This window comes from Meleagris gallopavo, chromosome 20 (assembly GCF_000146605.3).
Source record: "Meleagris gallopavo isolate NT-WF06-2002-E0010 breed Aviagen turkey brand Nicholas breeding stock chromosome 20, Turkey_5.1, whole genome shotgun sequence".
In the NCBI taxonomy this organism is placed as follows: Eukaryota; Metazoa; Chordata; class Aves; order Galliformes; family Phasianidae; genus Meleagris; species Meleagris gallopavo.
In genome coordinates, this window is record NC_015030.2 from 636,734 (window position 1) to 656,328 (window position 19,595).

General features: G+C 45.6%; 1 protein-coding gene across 4 annotated transcripts in view; it reads left to right on the top strand.

The window, feature by feature from the left end:
• Positions 1–13,658: 13,658 nt before the first annotated feature.
• Positions 13,659–19,595, top strand: part of MAP2K4 (mitogen-activated protein kinase kinase 4) — a 67,068-nt gene continuing 61,131 nt past the window's right edge. The window contains exon 1 of one of the 4 annotated variants that reach the window (XM_019621582.2): positions 13,659–15,021. In XM_019621582.2, the coding sequence (XP_019477127.1) occupies positions 14,949–15,021 (73 nt within the window). In that variant the 5' untranslated portion in view covers positions 13,659–14,948. The remainder of the gene's footprint in view (positions 15,022–19,595) is intronic. The other 3 variants (XM_010721185.3, XM_019621583.2, XM_010721188.3) reach the window with 3 other exon arrangements.

Genomic DNA, 19,595 nt, shown 5'->3' on the forward strand with positions numbered 1-19,595 from the left:
GAAAGGTTGAGGGAACTGGGCTTGTTTAGCTTGGAAAAGAGAAGGCTCTGGGGAGACCTCATTGTGGCCTTGCAGTATTCAAAGGGAGCATATAAACAGGAGGGGGAATGGCTGTGAGGGTGCACAACGTAGGACAAGGGGAAATGGTTTTAAATTGAGACAGGGGAGGTTTAGGTTGGATATGAGGAGGAAGTTTTCAGCCAGAGGGTGGTGAGGCACTGGAACAGGTTGCCCAAGGAGGCTGTGGATGCCCCATCCCTCGAGGCATTCAAGGCCAGGCTGGATGTGGCTCTTGGCAGCCTGGGCTGCTGGTTGGTGACCCTGCACATAGCAGGGGCTTGAAACCATATGATATTTGTGGTCCTTTTCAACCCAGGCCATTCTATGATTCATAGTGATATAGTGAATTAGTGATGCTCTTTACTGCTGATGTTAGGTAGACAGTTATCCTTTGAAAAATTATGGTATAAAAATTAGAAATTTAATTAATTCAAAGGCGTGTATAAAATTTAATTCTAACTGAGAGCTGAGGAGTCAGTCACCATATCTCCAGAGCCAAGCAAGAGCTGAAGTGCTTGTGATTGTGTTATGTGTCCAACTCCTGCATTCAACATCCCAAGAGTGCTGGAGGCAAGCCAGGGCCTCTCAGAGCACTTGCTGCTTCTGGTGTTGCTGCCTCTGTGTGTGGAGGGAATGAGCTAGGCAGCTCCTGGCAGCAGAAGGAGGAGACAAGACCCTGGTGCCTCTGGGCTGATTCTGAACAGAGCACAGTGTGGGCACTGCCTCTGTTCTGTGGTCAGAGCCACGCCAGCAGTGAGTGGGCTCATGAGTCTGTGTGCAGATGGGCTGGTGGTGGCCTTGGGGAGAGCGGGCAAGGAGAAGGCTGGCAAGTGGACTTACTTCTCCAGGGAGGTGAGACTTACTTCTCCAGGGAGAGAAAGTGAGGGAAATGAGTACCTCTATACATGGCAATTTGCTTAAGGAACCACAAAGAATGGAATTTGGAGAACAAGAAGGCGGTCAGAAGGCAAAGAGCAGCGTGAGTAGCAGGTTAGGTATGAAGCAGTGTTCGAATAGCCAGTGAAAATGCAACTGATAATATAGATAAGAAAACAAAGAAAATAGAGAAGAATAAGATGAAAAGAGGAGGAGAAGATTAATCCTTGTCCTTAGTAAGTGGTAAGCTATACGTTATCTTTCACTGCGTATTAATGACCTGTTGTTATTCTAATGTGAGCAAAGTGAATTATGTCTTTAGCAAGTGGAAACTGGTTGAAAAAAATAGAAAGTTGACTGCAGTTATCAGTGCTCACAAAGGACTTCTAAAATTGGTATGTTAACATACACTGCTGTTGTAAATTGACAGATTGTCAGATTGATTTGCGCGTATCAGTTTGGACATGTTTGCTTTCATTGTAGGAGGTAAAGACCCTTGCCTGGTGAGCAAATGGGCATACTTCAGTTTGTGCCCACCAACTCATCCCTGTGCTGTGGCTCTGCCAGGCCGCAGTTGGTCTCCTGTCTGTGTGCTTGTCTAAGTGCACTCCTGTGTGTAGTACTGCATTTCTTGCTAAGGATTAGTTTTGCGTTTCAACTTTCCACTTTGTAATCAACTGACATTTTCAATATATCTGCTTTCCTGTTAAAAGGGCAGTTCAAAAATGTTAGTTAAGTCTCATCAGGTGGAAGGTTTGTCTGTTACTTTATGCTGACTTGACGGAACTGACAGAGGGGGAAATACCACTGTCTGTCAATATAAGGACCATATGGTGGGAGAGAGGAGTGCTGTGAGGAAGCAAAAAAATAAAATAAACCACAAAAACCCTTCCCCCCAACTTTCTGAACTTAAGAGGTTCCCAAAATTCATAGTCCATATGTGTATAGAATGAAACATTAATTATGTGGATACTTGTGTATCTACATCAAGCCATACGTGTATGAGACAAACATAACGTCCTTGTTAGCATCTTGTAGTTGGGCATGATTGCTGCCTTTGAAGTCAGACATGACTTGTTGGATTTCAGTTTGATAAAATACTCTGGAGGCTTGCTCCTTAATGGGAGAGGTGGCTGCTATAGCAGTAGGGGCTGGAAGGAAAAACTGTGAGAGAATCTGCTTTGGGTGTTTGTGTCACACTCTGCCCTGTGGGCAGGAGTCAGCAGCAGATGTCCATCCACGTTCCATCACAGTCATGTTTATTAAGGTACAAACACGTCTGAATGGATGTTCTGCTTCTGGCACTCTCACAAAGGTTTGGGTGTGTTAATACAGACTGTCTTTCAAAAGGTGCTGGTTGTCTTTCCAGATCTGATGTACCTTTTTTAAAGTCCACTGCCTTGTATTCCTCCTTAGCTATACTTTTTTTTGTTGCTCGTCTGTCTGTGTGCTGAGACCAAAGCATTCCCTGTGGAGAGGTGGAGATGGCTGTGCTGGTCAGAGGAAAATGCCCTTGACGTTGCCAGCTGAACATCTTCCTTGTGACTGTGGGGTTGTCACCTAGTTCCTGGGACATGAGTGCTTCCATGGCTTATTGTTATACATTTTGATTAGGAGAGGAGAACAAATGTTTCACTAGTTGTTGAACCCAGTGCTGTGTGATTTGGTTCTAACATCTCTTCTACAAAGGGAAAGTCAGTCCCTGTCAAGATACCAGTCACCTGCATCTTTAAGTAAGATCGAGTACTTATTACACGTTTAAGCTGATTTTTATTCATGTCGTTGTGGTTGATCTGTAGTGATAGGCACTGGCAATGTTGTCCCAACCCAAGGAGTCTCTCTGGGCAGCTGCCGAGTTTGCCAGCGTGACTCCTGCAGCACTTTGCTCCAGCCTGCTGGTGCTCCCTGTGCGGGGCCCTGAACTTCTGGCTATCACATTTCTTTTTAGGATTGCAGCAGAAATGTGTGAGCAGTAGGTAAATGCAGTACCTGTTGGTCACTGAAAAATAATGCTTCCCTTTTAAAAAAGTGTGTTGCTGTAGCTGTATTAATTAGTGTGCGGTAGTTAACTCGTGGTAAATCCCCAGGGAGACGCTTTGCCTGCTCTTCTGCAGTTCAACTCACAGAGCACCTGAACACAGTGCCTCTTTGAGGCTTGGACCCCAGAACAGCTGGAGCAGGGCTGTCCTTCTGTGCACGTGGGTGTTTGGTGGTGTTGGTGCTTCTGTTTGGAGGGTATCTGAAAAAGATTCTGAGGCTCAGCCCTTTTAGTAGGCAACTGAACTTTGGTGTTGAGGGTGGGCTGGCAGCGGTTGTAGGAACCTGTGACTGTGGGCAGCCCCAGCACCTCTCTGCCTCTTTAACTCAGTGGCACCTGCACTGTCCTGTCTGTGCTGCTCCTGTCTCCCCCTGGGGATAGCTGCCCTGACCCTGCAGTGAGACAGAATGGCAGTCATTTGTGTGGTTTGATGTTGTAAACTCAGCATACACAGAGGACAGGAGTGATCCATTCTATACCAAAGCAGATAAGAGAGAGAAACATTGGTAGCCAAATACGCTTGGAAGTGATGATAAGGGTGAGAGAGAGAACTAAAAACTTGCTCTGCTCAGTAATGGAGCACAACCTAGGCAAAAGTGTTGTGTTGGCCTGGGCATCTGTGTCTGGGAGCCAGTATTCCAGGCAGGTTGCATGTCTGACTTCAGTTTTAACTTTTCACTTTGCTCTGTTTTAAGTTAGCTTAAACTGTGTATAGCGGGCACCTGCAAGAGGCTGTCAGGATCCCTACTGCCTGCCCCTTCTTTGGTGTTGAGGGGAGGCTTTAAGTTGTGCCATGTGTTTCGTGGTCATACTTGTCAGAATGAGTTTTGCAGTTTGTGCAGCAGTGCTGTGCTTATGTCTCTCTACGGTTAAGTTGAAAGGTTCAAATATGATTTTTGTGAGATGTCATGGACTTCTTTAAGTTTCTGTATGCAGTTGAGAATACTTTTGGAAGAAGATTGGACTGTAACTAAGTAAAGCTCCTTGAATAAATCTTCACACAGCCTGCTGGGTGCCTGCACCCTGCTTAGACATTTTTGGCTGGGTTTTGTGTCAGGACCATCATGTGATGACACAAAGCATCTTCCAAAATGTCTGACCTTGCCTCCTGAGGCCATGGCCTCAGTGGAGCAAACTCTATTGCTGTTAGTGAGGAAATGCAGTGTGGTGTTGCCAAGCCTCCACTCTCCGTCTGCCTCCCAGTTCTGCTTTGAAATGAGATAAGGTGCAGTTTTCATGAAAACGTGCAGTAACTTTGTGCTTTGCAGGGTATGGCCCGTTAACTTCTGTATGAGCATCTAGGGAGACAGGAAATACGTGTATTGCACAGATTGCTTATTTATTAGCTATTAGATTGATTTCCTCTTCTCTGAATTGAAGCTTTTGTGTATGCTCTTTCCTGGAGGCAAAGTGAGCCCTTCAAGAAGCAGACAACTTGCACTGATCATGGAGTGAACAAAGAGTCCAAGCGCCAGGAGGTAGTCTGTGTTTTGAATAATTTATCTGATCTTCCTGAGATGCTTCAGGAGATGCCCTTTGGCGGAAGGAGGACAGCTGCTGGGAGCAGACACAGCTGAGCTAAAAGGGAATCAATCTTTTTATCATATTTTGTCCAGGCTTTATTTTTTCTGTAGACCAAGAGAGTTTTATGATTTGCTTTGGACCTGATTCTCTGGAAGAGTTCTCTGAACTGAATTAGGCATCACTTTGCTTTTGGACCGGAGAGCAGAGTGTTTGTACTTTTGAAGAGGTTTGTGGACAGAGATAAAAGAGTTTCCTTTAAAAACACATGGTGGTGTTTCTTTGACCTGGGAGGGGCTATGGAATGAGATAAAAGCATTGCATTTGGAAATCCTTTCTGAGGAGAAATGGGACTGTGTCTGAGCTTTCCTGTAAAGACTGCTTCCTCTATGGAGCAGTGTCAGTGCAGGACCTGGCCTTGTGCCACGCAGTTGGAAACCTTGCCCTACCTTTGATGTCCTTGTCTTTCTTCACATCTCACTTGGAAACTTGGATGAGTGGAAGGCAGGAAGGAGGGGAGAAGATGGTTCTGGTCATCCTTGTACTCTACTTTGTGCAACTGGTCAAGACTGGAAGCCCAGAGCAGAGATGATGTGGCTGTTGTCCAGAGCTGAGCAATCAGGAGAAAAAAATCTCTCGTACAAATAAAATAAAATCTCAGAGTGGGAATGCAGTGGGAGCATTCCTTCCCAGTGCACACATGCTGCCAGGAGCAGCCGCAGCGTGGCTGGCACAGTAACCATACTGTCCCATACAGGCACTAGCAAGCTGTGTGCCCCAGAGATCTTACGACAGGTTTCATGTTTTGTCTCCAGTAAGGATGCCTTTCTGCCTCTGACTCCTTGTAAACGCATCAAGTTTCTCCTTAAAGCAGTTCAGATGCCCCTCTCTGCTCTGGTTTCCAGAGCACAACTGAAGGATTTGGGTCAGTAGCTAGAAACATTGTGTCAGGAGCCAGACCATATTGATTTCATGACAACTTTGTAACTGTTGATCTTCTGTCAGCTTTGGTTTTCAACATAGGTGCTGCTACTCCTTTCTTAATGCCTTGTACTTGGATGCGGTTCAGTGTTCTTGTCCTGGCACGCCTTTGGCTGGGCTGAAAGAACCAACCTCTGCCACCCTTTCCAGGAAATGGAATCTCTGTTCTCAGTGTTAGGAAGTTTTTTGCAGTGACTTTGGAATTTATTTTATCGTTTTCCTACAGCCTTTCACGTGGCAGGACCAGGCTGGGTGCCTGCAGCTGCTGCACTCCATGCTGCCTCAGGGCCACAGCGAGAGCTACAGCCGCAGAAGGAGGCTGTGCTGGGACTGGGTTTGGATCAGCCCCGATCGCAGATGAGCAAGCATTCCTGATTCTGGGGTGGTGTTAAACAGCATCTTGGCTAAAAGTTGAGAGTCCTGCGGTAGTTGAGAAACCTCAGTCTTAAACCACGTGTTGCAGGTCAGTTTTCTCGGGGTGAAGACTCAAGGCAGGTGATGAGCAGCGTTGCTTCTGGCTGTTGGTTGCACTCAGATGGCTGGGAGGGTTGAAAACTGTTTTCTTAGTACTGCTCTGACATCCTTGCAAGAATTTTCACAGCTAGGGGGATACCTTGATGTTACCATATGGCACTCAAGTTTTGTATGCAGAACTGATGTATGATTGCCTTTTTTAAGGATCTCTGAGTGAGAAAGAGTTAATGGGGATGAGGACAAGGGAAGAAGATAGCTGGATCTGTGTTGGGGCTACTGGCTGGTATTTTTGCAGCAGTCTTCTGTTACCCAGTGCGACACCGAGGGGATTAGCTGGGCAGACTCCCAGGCTCCTTCCGTGCTGAAGACCTGCCTGCCCTCTGCACACGAGTAGAACTTTTTTCCAAGGGCTTTCAAAAGCCAGTGGACTTGAGGAAATTTTTTTTGAAATGCTCTGGTGCTCATTTCTTTAACAGCAAAGCTTTGTGTCTTCCCCTAGTTGAGGGACCTTGGAAAAAAAATAAACAAAACTTGTACAACACTCAAAAGAATCACGTCTGGCATGGCAGCTTGTAAGAACATAGTTAAAAGGGAAAGTAAAGGAACGATCAGAAAGAAAACTAGCAGTAGACTGAAGTGGCATTAACGATTTCTGAACATGAAAATGTAATCGGAATATCTGTTTTAGCAGCTATCGTGCAGCTGAACAGCTTGGCAGCATGCATGCCTGTCCCTCAGCTGGGAACTGAGAAAGAAACACTGAGTAAAGCAGAGGCGCAGGGCTGAACCAGAAGAATGGGAACAAATTTTGGGGCAAAACAGCAAACTGGCAAGCCGAGTTGCTTTTGTAGGGAGGAAAAGGAACTTCTCTTCTGGAATAAAATACTGTTTTGTCATTTTCTTTCTTCCTTTGACACTTTGATATTATCCTGCCAGCCAGGTACCTGGCTGAAGCATTTTTTAAATTTTTACTGATACACTTACATTGTTGTTATTAATTTAATTTCAGAGTTTGGTAGACATAAATGGGTTATTTTAATTACAGTTCTTGTTTTCTTCTTACCCTCTGAACATATTGCCAATCTACTTTCGTTGCTCTTTGGTTATTTTTAAGATTTTGCATGCTATCAGAGAGAGAGATGATTAAAACCAGTTAATTCTTATTCAGGAGACTGTTGAGCCTGCAGGTGGGAGGGGCACCAGTTACAGAAGGCATCACAGTGAAGTCCACGGCTGACAGCAGAAACGTGTATGGACGTAACATGGTGCATTGCAGCTGACACCAAGTGAGGCACAAGTGTTGATCTTCTTGAAGATAGGAAGGCTCTACAGACCCTACGGAGGCATCTGGATAGGCTGTGTGCATGGGCTGAGGCTAAATGTATGAGGTTAACAAGGCAAAGTGCTGGGTCCTGCACTTGTGCCATAATAGCCTCATGCAACCCTACAGGCTGGGGGAAGAGAGGCTGGAAAGCTGCCCTATGGGTGCTGTTTGATAGCTGTCTGAACATGAGCCAGCAGTGTGGCCAAGAAGGCCAAGGGCATCCTGGCTTGTATAAGAAGTAGTATGGCCAATAGAAGCAGGGAAATGATTGCCCCTTGTATGTGGCTATGGTAAGGCTGCACCTTGAATACTGTGTTTGGTTTTGAGCCCCTTGCTACAAGGACAACGACCTTCTGGAGTGTGTCCAAAGAAGGGCGATGAAGCTGGTGAATGGGGAGCAGCTGGGGGATCTGGGGTTCCAAGGAGGCTCAGGGGAGACCTTATTGCTCTCTACAGTGATCTCTGAGGAGGTGTGGGGTGGGGTCAGTTTCTTTTCCTAATTAGTAAGCAACAGGACAAGAGGAAGTAGCCTCGAATTGTGCTGGGAAGGTTTAGGTTGGATGTTAGGAAACATTTATTCACAGGGAGAGATATAATGGATCAGAACAGGCTGCCCAGGGAGTCACCCTCCCTGGAGATATTTAAACTGCAGATGTGGTGCTTAGGGACATGGTTTAGTGGTGGGCATGGTAGTGCTGGGTTGATGATTGGACTTGACCTTTTGAGATCTTTTCCAACTGAAGTGATTCTGTGATTGTTGTAGAACAGGTTGTGGGCTAAAGGGGCTGATTCAGACATTGCAAACACCAGAGGAGAACATCCATTTCCATGTGCTAGGCCAGCAGTGCTGGTGAGGGCCTGGCGGATCAGCACTGCTGCTGGCAGGGTGTGCAGGGCCCACTGTGGGGCAGCCTGTGCTGCTGCACCAGTGTCCTGCAGGCCCAGCCTGGTGCTGGTTGTGTTGCAGAGCCCATCACTGGCATCGTGTCCAGGTCCTCTTTGAGCAGCCCTTGAATTCTTGTCAGCTTTAGGGATAAGATGGTCTAAAATGGAAGCCGGCAGCTCCCAAAGATGGCGTGTGTGTGTGTTGGTACCTGCAGCACTGGAGTCTGCTGGATCACAGGCAGCTCTTTCAGACATGGCTGGGTTGTCTGCTTGGGGGGAGCAGAGGGGTTGCAACGTGGCCGTGTCGGCTCTAAAATGTGGTTGCACCCAGCATGTGCAGCCAGCCGGACTATACATGCTCAAAACCACTGAGCAGCATTGAGGAGCTCCTTGGCTTTTGGGGGACAAAACAACCCCTTCAGTTTTCAGGTGTGTTACCTTTTACTGCCAGACTCTCATGATAGTTCTTTTCAAGCAGTTTTCTGACAACGATCCCCCAACTGTTACACTTTGAATTTTATTAACACCTTAAGGAAATAAACCCATCTATGGGCTTTTGAGACTGGTTTATGAAATGATAAATCCTGAAATGATGGAATTGTTCTACAATCAAAGAACGCGGTCTGTTGATCTAATAAACTTGTTTTATGTATAATTTTAGTGTTAATTAATGAATTTTGAAACATAAATATGATTCTAAAGTTATGCACTTCTTTGACTTGCAGTAAATGAACAAGAACTTGTCTCTTTTGCTTTAGGCTTTCAGATAAACTTCTGTGAAAAGGCACAAAGTAAGCTACACATTTTTATAGTATTATCCTGCTTTTTATATCAATCTTGGTACTGGGAATGTGTCCACTTTCTGTTCCAACTAACCTACTATGGCAGTCCTCCTCCTAAGAGAGCTTCCATTTTTCACACTGCTGGTAAAACAAAGCAAACTTAAACCATTTAAGAGGTTTGTAAGCCATTTAAGAGGGCTGTACTGCTTTACCTGTAACCACAGAGCAGCACTGTGGAAGCATGCAGCTGAATGAATGGTGTGTGAAGTGCTGAAAACGTGCTGTCTGCTAAATTGCTCTGAAATACGAGCTAGGTGGGGTTTGGCTGTTGGATTCCTACTTGTTAAAACTTGCACTGACCCAACACCTGACTTGTGTTCCTTCACGTGGAGGTGAAGAGTATAATGTGACACGTGAACACCTCGGATTGCCATCTCAAGAGCCAGCATCTGTCCTGCCTCCCTGGAGCTTTCCATCCATGCCTCTCTTCCTGAGGGGCTTCCAAAGGCAGGGGGAGAGACACTGCCAGCCTGGGGTGACTAATGGAAGCTCTGCAGAATCAGTGTTTTCATTCTCTGTCATTGCCTTATGTTTTGTGTTGCTCTGTCATACCATCAAAGTACCTTCTGCAATAAGGTGTTAGCTTTGCTAGACACCAAGTCTCCTTTTATCCTGAATTGTAGAAATTTGTTGACTGTGCATTTCTTTGAATTTGCATTCAGATTTTTTTTTTTCATTTGTGCTTGACATGCATATTTGTTACAGCAATTCTAATATCTACAGAAAGAATTATTAATTTTGACTAGTTGGTGTCTTTGGGCTTTATCTCAGTGTGCTTTGTGACCACTGTTCAGACAGATTTCTCCTGAAGCATCTGTGTATAGAAAAGCCTTTGTTGTCTGTAGATTGCAGACAAATGCTTTCTGTGTTAGAAAACTGAGGAGGGCATTGGCTCCCATACTATGGACTGGAGCGAGCCCATATGTCAGAATTGCTCCCCTAAGATGGGAATACACCTTTATCCTTCAATAGTTTTCTGTTACAAACCTGTTTTGCAAACTAGGCCTGCATGGCAGAATCAGAATTAGTCTTCTAGACTTTCTCTGGTGAATTTCCAAGATGACAGCTACTGAAATATGGAAAGAGATGGAAAGACATCAGGCACCCAAAAGGAGCAGCTGGTTGCTGAGCTGTGTGCAGTGGTTAATGGCTGTGCTGGAGGGATAGAGCTGTAGTGGGGTTTGCTGCTGGGAGCCACTGGGATGCAACATTTCAGATGACACCAACTTTTAATGAAGTTGATTAATATTTATTTAGAACACTGTCTTGCTTTTATATTCAGTCTTTTACAAATTCGTAGTTATTCGACACATTAAAAACACTGTAATTGCTTCTGCAGGGTTTTAGTTATTTCCACAGCAGAGCCCTTCATCCAGAGCTAGGATCTGTTGTCAGCAATGGGCAGCCCTTGCTTGTTGGGGCAGCAATCCGGAATAAAATGAAAAATGACTTTTCAGAGGGGAAAAAAAGGATTTGTCATCAGAAAATTTTGCGGAATAATGAGATTTTGCAGCGTTTGGCATCTGGGTCTGATGGTAGGTAGCTCCCAAAGCAAACTGGCAGTAGGGTTTGCAGGAGAGGGGGTTTGTCATTTGCCTATTGCAGGAGTGGATGACCTCCAAGGCTCCAACAAGCCAAGCAGAAAATGACGGCAAATGCTTTTTGGTTGACATGTTTACTGAATGCATTGATTACCCAAAGGCATAGGAAGGATGTGTGAGCGGTTGTGCCTGGGGCTACAGCTCATTTTCTGGCTGCATGGGGCTGTGGGTGTGGACTTGAGGACAGCAGGTGACAAAACCTTCTCAGATCTCAGTGTGTTTCTGACTTTGCTGTTCTTTGAGGTGCAAATTTGTTCAAGTTCCCAACTCCTGAAGTCCGGGTAGTGCTGCTTATCTGACCACGGTGTGCTTCCCAGCCGGGTTGCACAGCGTGGTACTGGGAGCTCCATGAGCCACGCACCTGGACCCAGACACCTCTGTTAGATGACTTTGCTGAGCTGTGAGCTGGGAAATCTGAGCGCAGGTAGGACAGAGCTGGGGGCTGGGAGCATTATGAACACCACGGTAGTGCCTGCCTGCCAGAGCACTGCAGTTCTCCTCAAAAATGGTAGAAGTACGTAAGAGTGGTTGGATGTGCAGCATACGTGGGTACTTTGGTGCTGGGGACTGCCTGGTGAGCGCTGTGGGCTTGGGTTGCACAGAGGGCATAAGGAGCAGTGCAGGACACGGAGCTGTAGGAGCATCACACCTTCAGAGTGCAGATCTGCTTCCCGGAGAGGTGTGCTTCTGCAGAAGTTACCTCTGTTGTGCATCCTGGGTGGTCCTTACTGGTCTTACTGGTGTTGCTGCTGGAGCAGGAGCAGTGGTGTGGGCAGTGGGTGCCACCCAAAGAGGTGGCAGAGAGCTGTGGTGTTGGCGGCTGATTTCTGTTTTAGACTTGGAATGAGGGAAGTATGGAGTCAGCTATTAGGAAGGTACAAGATCAGGAAAATTCTCTTGACAAAGATAACACAGGGTTTCCTTCTGCCAAAAATTGTTTACAGCAAAGACAGATTTTGATGTAGAGTGTTTTCCTTTAAAGTACTGTTGCCTGTTACGAAGTGACAGTTTGGTCACCTGAATTATCTCCTAAGGAATATTGTAATTGTATTCTTTTCTTTAAACAAGGCTTTAAAGCGTTAGGAATATTAGCCGACTTTGTGCACGTCGTGTATACCTGTCACATTGATTTAGAAGGAGATTGTAATGAAAGTATTCACACATCTGTGAATCCTCTCACCTACTTTGGCTTTCTGTTCTACAGACGAATTTTTAGGCTGTATTTCCCACCTCTTAGGAGGAATGACAGGAGCTGCTGGTTTTATTTCTCTTCAACTGTGCTGTTGGGTGAGGCTATTGATTTTCTCTTGAGCTGCCTTTGAGAGATCAAAGCAGTAAAGCATCATTTTATTAATAAAGCACTGAATGAGGGGGAAAGGTTGCAGCGGATCGGCTTCCCGTGGCCGCAGTGGGACAGCGCGGTTTCTCTGCCTCCTTGGGCTGTTGTGCACAGAGGGGTTGGCCCAGCAGCTCTGCTTCCCTGCACCGCTGGCCAGGCCTGCATGCTGCTCAGGGTGGCTGCTTTCCCATTTGTTGTTCGCTGATAACTTTGTGTGCTGAGAGAAAAACACTGCTGCCTGCCAAGGTGAGGAAGTGGTCAGGGCCTATTCTTTCTTTTGTATTGTTTTAGTCTTTTTTTTTTTTTTTAAATTTTATTTTTAAGGGGTTGGAAACATCAAAACTCTTTAAAATGCGCTTCCAAAACTTCAGTGTTATGATTGCTTCTCAGCTGGTTTGATTTCTCCTGTTAAGACACTGTACAGTGAATGTAACATTAAAGAGACTCCACAATGGAGTACATTCCTGCAGGCGTGCTGTTCTGCTGCTCTTGCTGCCACGCAGGATTTCGGAAACTGTGGTGTCTGTGAGGTGGCAGCCACTGCACTTCATGGCAGCAAGATCTGTGCTTTCGTGAGGTTTCTCTGGTATTGTTCTGATAACCGGTCAACCTCCTACATGTAACTTTTCCTGCTCTGAGTACTCTTTCTGAACTGATAGTTACATTGTGGTTGATACAAAATGCACTTCAAGGGGCACCTGAGACTTAAACATGGAATAAAGCACACGTTGCCTAAGACCAGTCTTCGTGCACGCATGTTGTCCTGATTCTTGCTTGGTCATGGCCAGGACATTTCCAAATTTTTTTGTGGCTGTTTTTGAAGGAACAAGGGCATCAGCAGAGGTACCAGGGCTGTCCTGTGTGCCAAGCAAGGACATTACAGAATGACACAAAATGGTAGGCTGGAGTCCCTTTAAATTCTCACATATATTTATACACATCCTTAAAGGTCCCTTCACTGCAACACTGATCAGTCTGATGGAGGAACACTGTGCTGTGGTGAAGGTGTTTGTAAGGCTTTCTGTTTCTAAGGGTTCACCTCATTGTGTAAGAACTGCACAGTAGGTCTCAAGCCAGAAGGATTTTCCTGTCTGCCTTTGTTGGTGGTGATTTTTCTGTAGCAGCTCCCTCTTTCCTTTTTGCACAGTATGTTACATGTATTCTTCCTGCAACAGGCTACAGACAGATTTTGCTCTTTAATCCACCTTCAGAAGAGTCAGCTCCAGCCCCATGAGCATTGTTGCTCACTGAACTCTGTGCCAGGCTGGTTTAATCATTCCAGGGCCTGGCTTTTGACATGGTCTGGTTAGGCTTGATGAACTTGAAGGTTTTTTCCAATCCAAATGATTCTTTGAGTCTGTGATCAGTTCCTTGCTACCTGGAGCAACCATAGCACCTTGTAGATGTCTGAGTGTAAATCTAAGAGCTGAGAACTTTGCTGTTTTTTTTTTTTAAAAAAAAAAAAAGAGAAGTTTCAGGACTTTGTGGCTGTGAGCAGGCCTGTGTGCCCCATAGTGCCTGCTGTCATGCTGTGCTATAGACACTGCTGGGAGGTGGTTCCCTGTCTCCTGCAGGTGCCAAGCTTCTTCCAAGAGTAATCTGAGATTTAGGAAATGTAGTCCGAAACTGTGTGTGGCAAGGAGCCCTTACGAAGGGAAGCATGATGGAGTTCTTTTTACAGGAAATTGAAAGACTATGATTTTATTCATAAGTGAAGAATCATTTGCTGTAATTTAGAGCAAATTCCGTCTCTATTTCCACATCCTTGGGCCCTGGAAGGAGAACATTTCAGTAGGGATGGCTACCAGTAGGTATTACTTTTCACCAGTGCTGGCTGCTTCTAATAGGTGCTGAAAAGACAGTAACAAAAGCAGTGGGGGATAGATCTGCATCTCCTGGTTTCCTGACCCACCCTGGCGTAATTCACACATGTTGGACTTAAAAGAAAAGAGAAATTTAACAGGATGGCCATGGCTTGCATTCCCCAGACTGCATTTATAAAGTGTAGAGTCTACAAAGAGTTTCTCTATGGGAAAGGAAAGCTATTTGGGGGTATTCTGAAATTATCATTTAAACAGTGATATGACACTTAACTATGCTTCAAAACTCTTCTGTTCTTCCAAGGACGCTGAATCTTTGCATCTCCTAAGCATCTGGGTGATTTGGGTACTGAGCAGCTCTGCTGTTGTGCCCAGGTATGTGCTCTCCAGGGTTTCCTATTATCATCTTCCCCGGTAAGACAGTCTGGGAGATGATGGCTGCATAGGTTTTGGTTGGCTATGTGGGGTATGTTTCTATGTTCATGCAGAGTTCCTTCTATGGCAGTGAACATTCAAGGCCATGTGATCCCCATGTGCGCAGCCTCAGGGAAATGCAAAGAAGTAAGAAATAGTGGTCTTAGAAGGTGGGGTGGAATTTCTTGCAGAGGGAGCTGTTTTTGTGGGTTACATGTGTTTTGCATGTTACGTGTCTGATTTAATGCTCTGGTCCCAGGGTGCCTGATAAATGGTGAAGGAGGCATTGCTCTTTTAACTCTTCCCTGTGCTGGCTTGTGGTTAGAGCAGCTGACAATGAAGGTGGTGGGTATAGCAGGCTGGGGAGTTGGGACTGATCTCCTGCAGGGGAAAAAGCAAAGTGGTGCTTCTGGTGTTGGCATGGGCACAAAGGGCCTGAAGATCATGCTGTGCTCATTCTTCATGTTCCGAAGGTCAGGTCTTCCCTTTGTGTGACATTAGTACTGACCATGGTGAGGCAAACCCCAGGATCAGGGCAGTGTGAATGAGCAGCATCTGAAAGGCATCTTTGTATAGTAATAAAAACACTATTTTTTCCTCATGCACTTGGGAGGGAGTGGGTTGGTGTGCCTCCTTCACCTGTGAGCTGGCTGGGGAGCAGAACGTGTTGATCTAGATGGTAGAAGAAGAAGGAAGCTGGAGCTATACCTGCAGACTGCGATTTGTGTGCTGGAGCCAAGATCTTTAGGTGTCCCACTTCCTTGGAGCTCGAAATGCTGGGATTTTACTCACCTAGAAGCCTACAAGAAAGGAAAAACACAAAATCTTCAGCTTCCTATGCCGCAGGTCAATGCAGCTCTTAGTTTCTTTATATTCTTTACTTTCTGCACAGTTCTTGCTTTCATTAGAATTGTGAAAAATATCCCGTGTGAGCTTCTGATCTGAATCGATCCATTCCATCCTCTCCCCTGTAACGGTCTGAGTTCTGTGCTAAGAGTTGCACCAACTGTTACAGCAAGTTGTGTTCTGTGCTGCTTACAGCTCCAGAAGGCTGTGTGATGTTATATGGAGTTGACTGTTGCAGAAATTCTGGCTTGGACCAGATTTGGTTCTGTGCTGCTGTTCAGCTCCTACTTAAGAGCTTTCAGCACTGTCATGTTCCACCTGTATTTGTCTTTGCTAACAAAAATGAAGACTTGCTACGCTGTCTGACATTTCGCTGCATGTCTCAGCTGTGTGAAACAAGGGGACTGCTTCTATAGTAATATGCTACAGAATACTACTAATTGATATTGCAGGCTTCAGAAGACAGCATAAATCTCAATATATTTATTTTTTTTAATGAGCATGCAAGGAAGGCAGTGGTTTTTTTTTTCTTTTTTCCCCCTGTTAGAAATCTGAAACCAAGAGCTGGTGTTTGTAGGGCAACGTGGCTGTGCTTTGTAAGGCCTCTGTGTGCTTGTCAGGCATGAGTTATTTTGGTGCTGAGAAATAACTCGAGTTATAGATGTGCTTGGCAGTTTTTGCTGGATATCGACATGAAGAAGGGGATGAACAAAGTAATTTCAGTGGAAAATAGACCAATATTTGTTTAAGTTTGGGTTTATTTCTTTTTCTTTTCCCCCTGCTATGTGAATTTTCCTTCGCTTTTCAAGAAGTTGGAGATGGAAAAGCAAAGTACTGTGTGCTCTGAGGAGAACTGTAAAGGACTTATGGCCACAGTGAATGCTTTCTGGAGGAAAGCTGCAGTGCTGCACAGCACACTCCCCTCCCAGCATCAGGAATCTGCTGTCTTGTGAAAACAGCATGTGAGCAAATGAGGGGCCCTGGGGCCAGTCAGACCAGGGGAGTGCTCTGCAGGTCTAGCTTTTACCTGCTGAATGAAAGCATATGTCTTTTTCCAAAATTGCAGATTGGAGAGGTATGAAAATAGATCTGTGCATGTTTACAGGTGTCATATTTGAAGCTTAGCAAAAAAAAAATGACTTGGGTTTAACTGTGTAAAAGTTCTTTGAAGAAGGAGTTAATAATAATGAAGTACTTTCAAAGATGGCTAAGAACTTTCATATATTTGTAGATCTGTATTTGATTTGTTGTTTAGCGGTAGCTCAGTATTCCATTGTAATTCAGCAGAACTAAGCAAAAATGAGTTTTGGAACCATGTGCTTATAAAGTTTTAAGGAACAGACCAAAATTTTCCCAATGCAGTGGCCTACAGCTTCTTTGTGAGAGGCGGCGCTGAGCTGTGGGGCAGTGACAGGGCCTGAGGGAACAGCATGGGGCTGTGACAGGGGACAGCTGGGGGGGTCAGGGAAGGAGTCTGCCCCAGAGGACAGTGGGCATGGAACAGCTGCCCAGGGTGGTGGGCACGGCCCTGATGTCGGTGCTCAGGGAGCGCTGGGACACCGCCTGTCATACACGGGGTTTGGGTTTTGAGTGGTCCTGTGTGGGGCTGGGGTTTGGACACAGTGATCCTTATGGCTCCTTTCCAAGTTGAGGTGTTCTGATTCTGTGAATCCAGGTAGATAAACATATTTAAAAGAAAAAAAAAGCTTGCAGCTGAGGCCACATTTTCTGAAAGGGTCAGCTCTTTCTTAGGTTTTTAAATCTAATGGTTAGATGTGCAAAAGAACAGGAGTTCACAAAGAAGGAGACTAGCTTACTTGGAGCAGATCCTAACTTGAAAATTTGGCTCAGTGTATTTTTAGCTCTGCATAGGTATCAGGTGATATTATTTGGAAAAACAAACATATGTCGCAAAGATCCTGTCACAACATAGAGGCCTGCTGCGCTACAGAGGATTCTTTCTAATGGAATTTGTGGTGAAGTGGAGAAGAAGCTCCGACCTAAGGGTCAGAGCATCATCCTTTCCTACAGCAGCTGTGGTAAATGCTTGCTGCAGTACGAGTTTGGCCTAGCACAAGTTGCTCACAAGACTTTATTTGTGCACATTAGTGCAGTATTTTCACACGCGCTCTGCTTCACCAACCAGTTCCACACCAGTGGTGGAAGATAGCACATGCTGCAAACTCTTGGTTTATCCACAACTTGGAAAGGTTTCTGAGATGTTCCTTTCAGCCTCCCACTGTCCAGTTTGAACCATCTGTTTCAAAACAATTTGATTCATTTTCTTAAATCTGCTTGATGTACCTGTCATGGTTTAAAGGTAAAACCAGGTGACAGAGTTGCAGCAGTGTCACTGTTAGGGGGCCCTTGGTCTGAGGGCTGATACCAGCATTGCCTGGTTCTTCACTGCCTGCCTTGCTCATTCATCCTGTGCTGCCAAACTGCACCTCAGCTTTCCTGGGCTTAGAAACAAGAATGAGATCTGTGATGCTGAGCCCTTACCCGAGCAGATGGTCTTTATGCTCTGGTGGTGCTTTGGTACCTGCACGCATTGCAGGAAGGCTGCTGAGGGCTTTTGTCAAGAGGAGCTGTGAGTGTGAGGGTCATACAGGGAGCAGGAGCTGCTAGAGATTGGTGTTCTCTGCACTGAAACCACTTGCAGAAAATCACTGTTTCTTGGGCAGCACATGGATGGTACAAGGCTTGAAAAATAGCTATTTGTTTAGCAGGCTTCTTTACAGGGTGTGACAGAAACGAGGCCTCCTGTGCCATGGAGGTGTGCAGCAGGATGTTAGCTGCAAGGAGTGGCAGCACTACGGCAGGGACACTGCAGTGGCAGCGTGCTTCCTCCTGAGGGTAACCTGTGGTGCCAGCCCTGGGAAAAGGGAGAGGCATCAAAGAGATGTGCAGAGGCAGAGGCAGAAGCTTCGCTCATTATTGTTGGCTTCTTAGGGAACATTGTGCTTAAATTAACCCAGATTTGCTACGCTAATCCCACCCAAAACATCAATGAGTCACTGCCCCGATGGCCTGTTTTGTGTTAGAGTTATCAGCAATTACTCATCTTAAATCCAAAGCTGGGTGTCAGGAGGTACCTGATGGCCAAGGACTTTCTTTGTTCTTTCCTCGGGCAGCAAAGGAGTGCTTGCTAACCTTTGGTGTTTCTTGTTCCCAGCAAGATCCAGTTGTGATCTCTTGTCTTCCAAATTGAAAAACCTGGTATGATAGCCCTGAGGTGAACAGAATCTGCTCCTCCCCCTGGGATAACTGTGTCTTCAAACGGAAAAGCCCCCACACTCCTGGTGCCGGCCGCTCCGCCTCGCACAGGGGCTCGGTGCTGTGCCAAGGTGTGTAACAGCCAGTGGGATGCGGCTCTGATTGACGCTGCCACTTTTCTGGCATAAGGGAACCAGAGGGATGATGGAAACATACTTGTTGCTTTATCCAAAGAAGCTAAATCCTTTCCATTGACCTTAAGCAAAGGTCTGAAGGGCAGATTTTTTCCCCTGCTTTTAGTCTAAGTGCATGCTCCTAAAATTAAAAAGAAAAAAAAACAGTCAGCCAGTCCCTCCTCAGTGCTCCTCCTCACAGTATATTTTATAATTTCTTGTTCTTTTTATTACAAAAAGGCACCTGGCACAGCCCTTTGCATAATTAATTACTGTTTTACATCAAGAAGGACTCCAGGAGCCTCACATACTGGCCAGGTGAAGTTGCATGGAACAAATGCACCTTCCAATTTCTCTCCAGCAGTGTTTCATTAGCCTTGGCAGTGGGCTGTGGCTGAGTGCTACATTAACGCTCTCCTGCTAGAGGTTGCCTGAACTCCAGTTTCGTGGAAAGGTGACTTCTCACATTACTGTTCCTTTCTCTCTGGGCAGAGATCTGCCTGCCTGGCACAGCACTGCTGTGCACATTGGTGCACACGTGTAAGGGTGTCCTCTGAAGTTCAGCATGTAACACTTGTCCACTGTCTGATTTAAGCTCTTTTAACATGATTGATCTGCTCTCAAGGCTCAAGTAGTTTTAACTTCGTTTATGGTTATTCATATGGCTGATAATTTGCATGCAGGGTAGCATCGAGGATAATAAATGCTGTAGGTTAACACTGGATTTCAGAGACTTCATTCTTAGGACTTTGCTGATAGGAGTTTCTAGTCTGAGAGAACTAATCTTAATCTGATTGCAGTTTCTTGCACTTGCAGCCTAACCTACTTTAGGCAGGCTTTGTAAGAAAGGTATTTATAGAAGCTGTTGCAAGTGCTGCTGGGTGCAGCATAAACCATGTATTGCAATTTATGGAGGTGCATGTCTGCTGGTGCGGAGCATCTGTGGAACTGTGAGCCTCCTCCTGTCGTTCAATCACTGTTTTGCTCATGTTTAGTTGAGTCCAAGTGCTTTACTTCAGTGTTTTCATGACCAGTGAAGGTAATGACCAGTAACCATTCCGGGTTCTGGCTGATCTGGGCTTCTGTGCTTTTGTGGAAGCATACTTGGAGCTGCAGGTGAATTATGGATAAATAATAAGGTGACTTCTAAAAATGAGCACACTTAGCATGTGCTTGGAGTCGTCG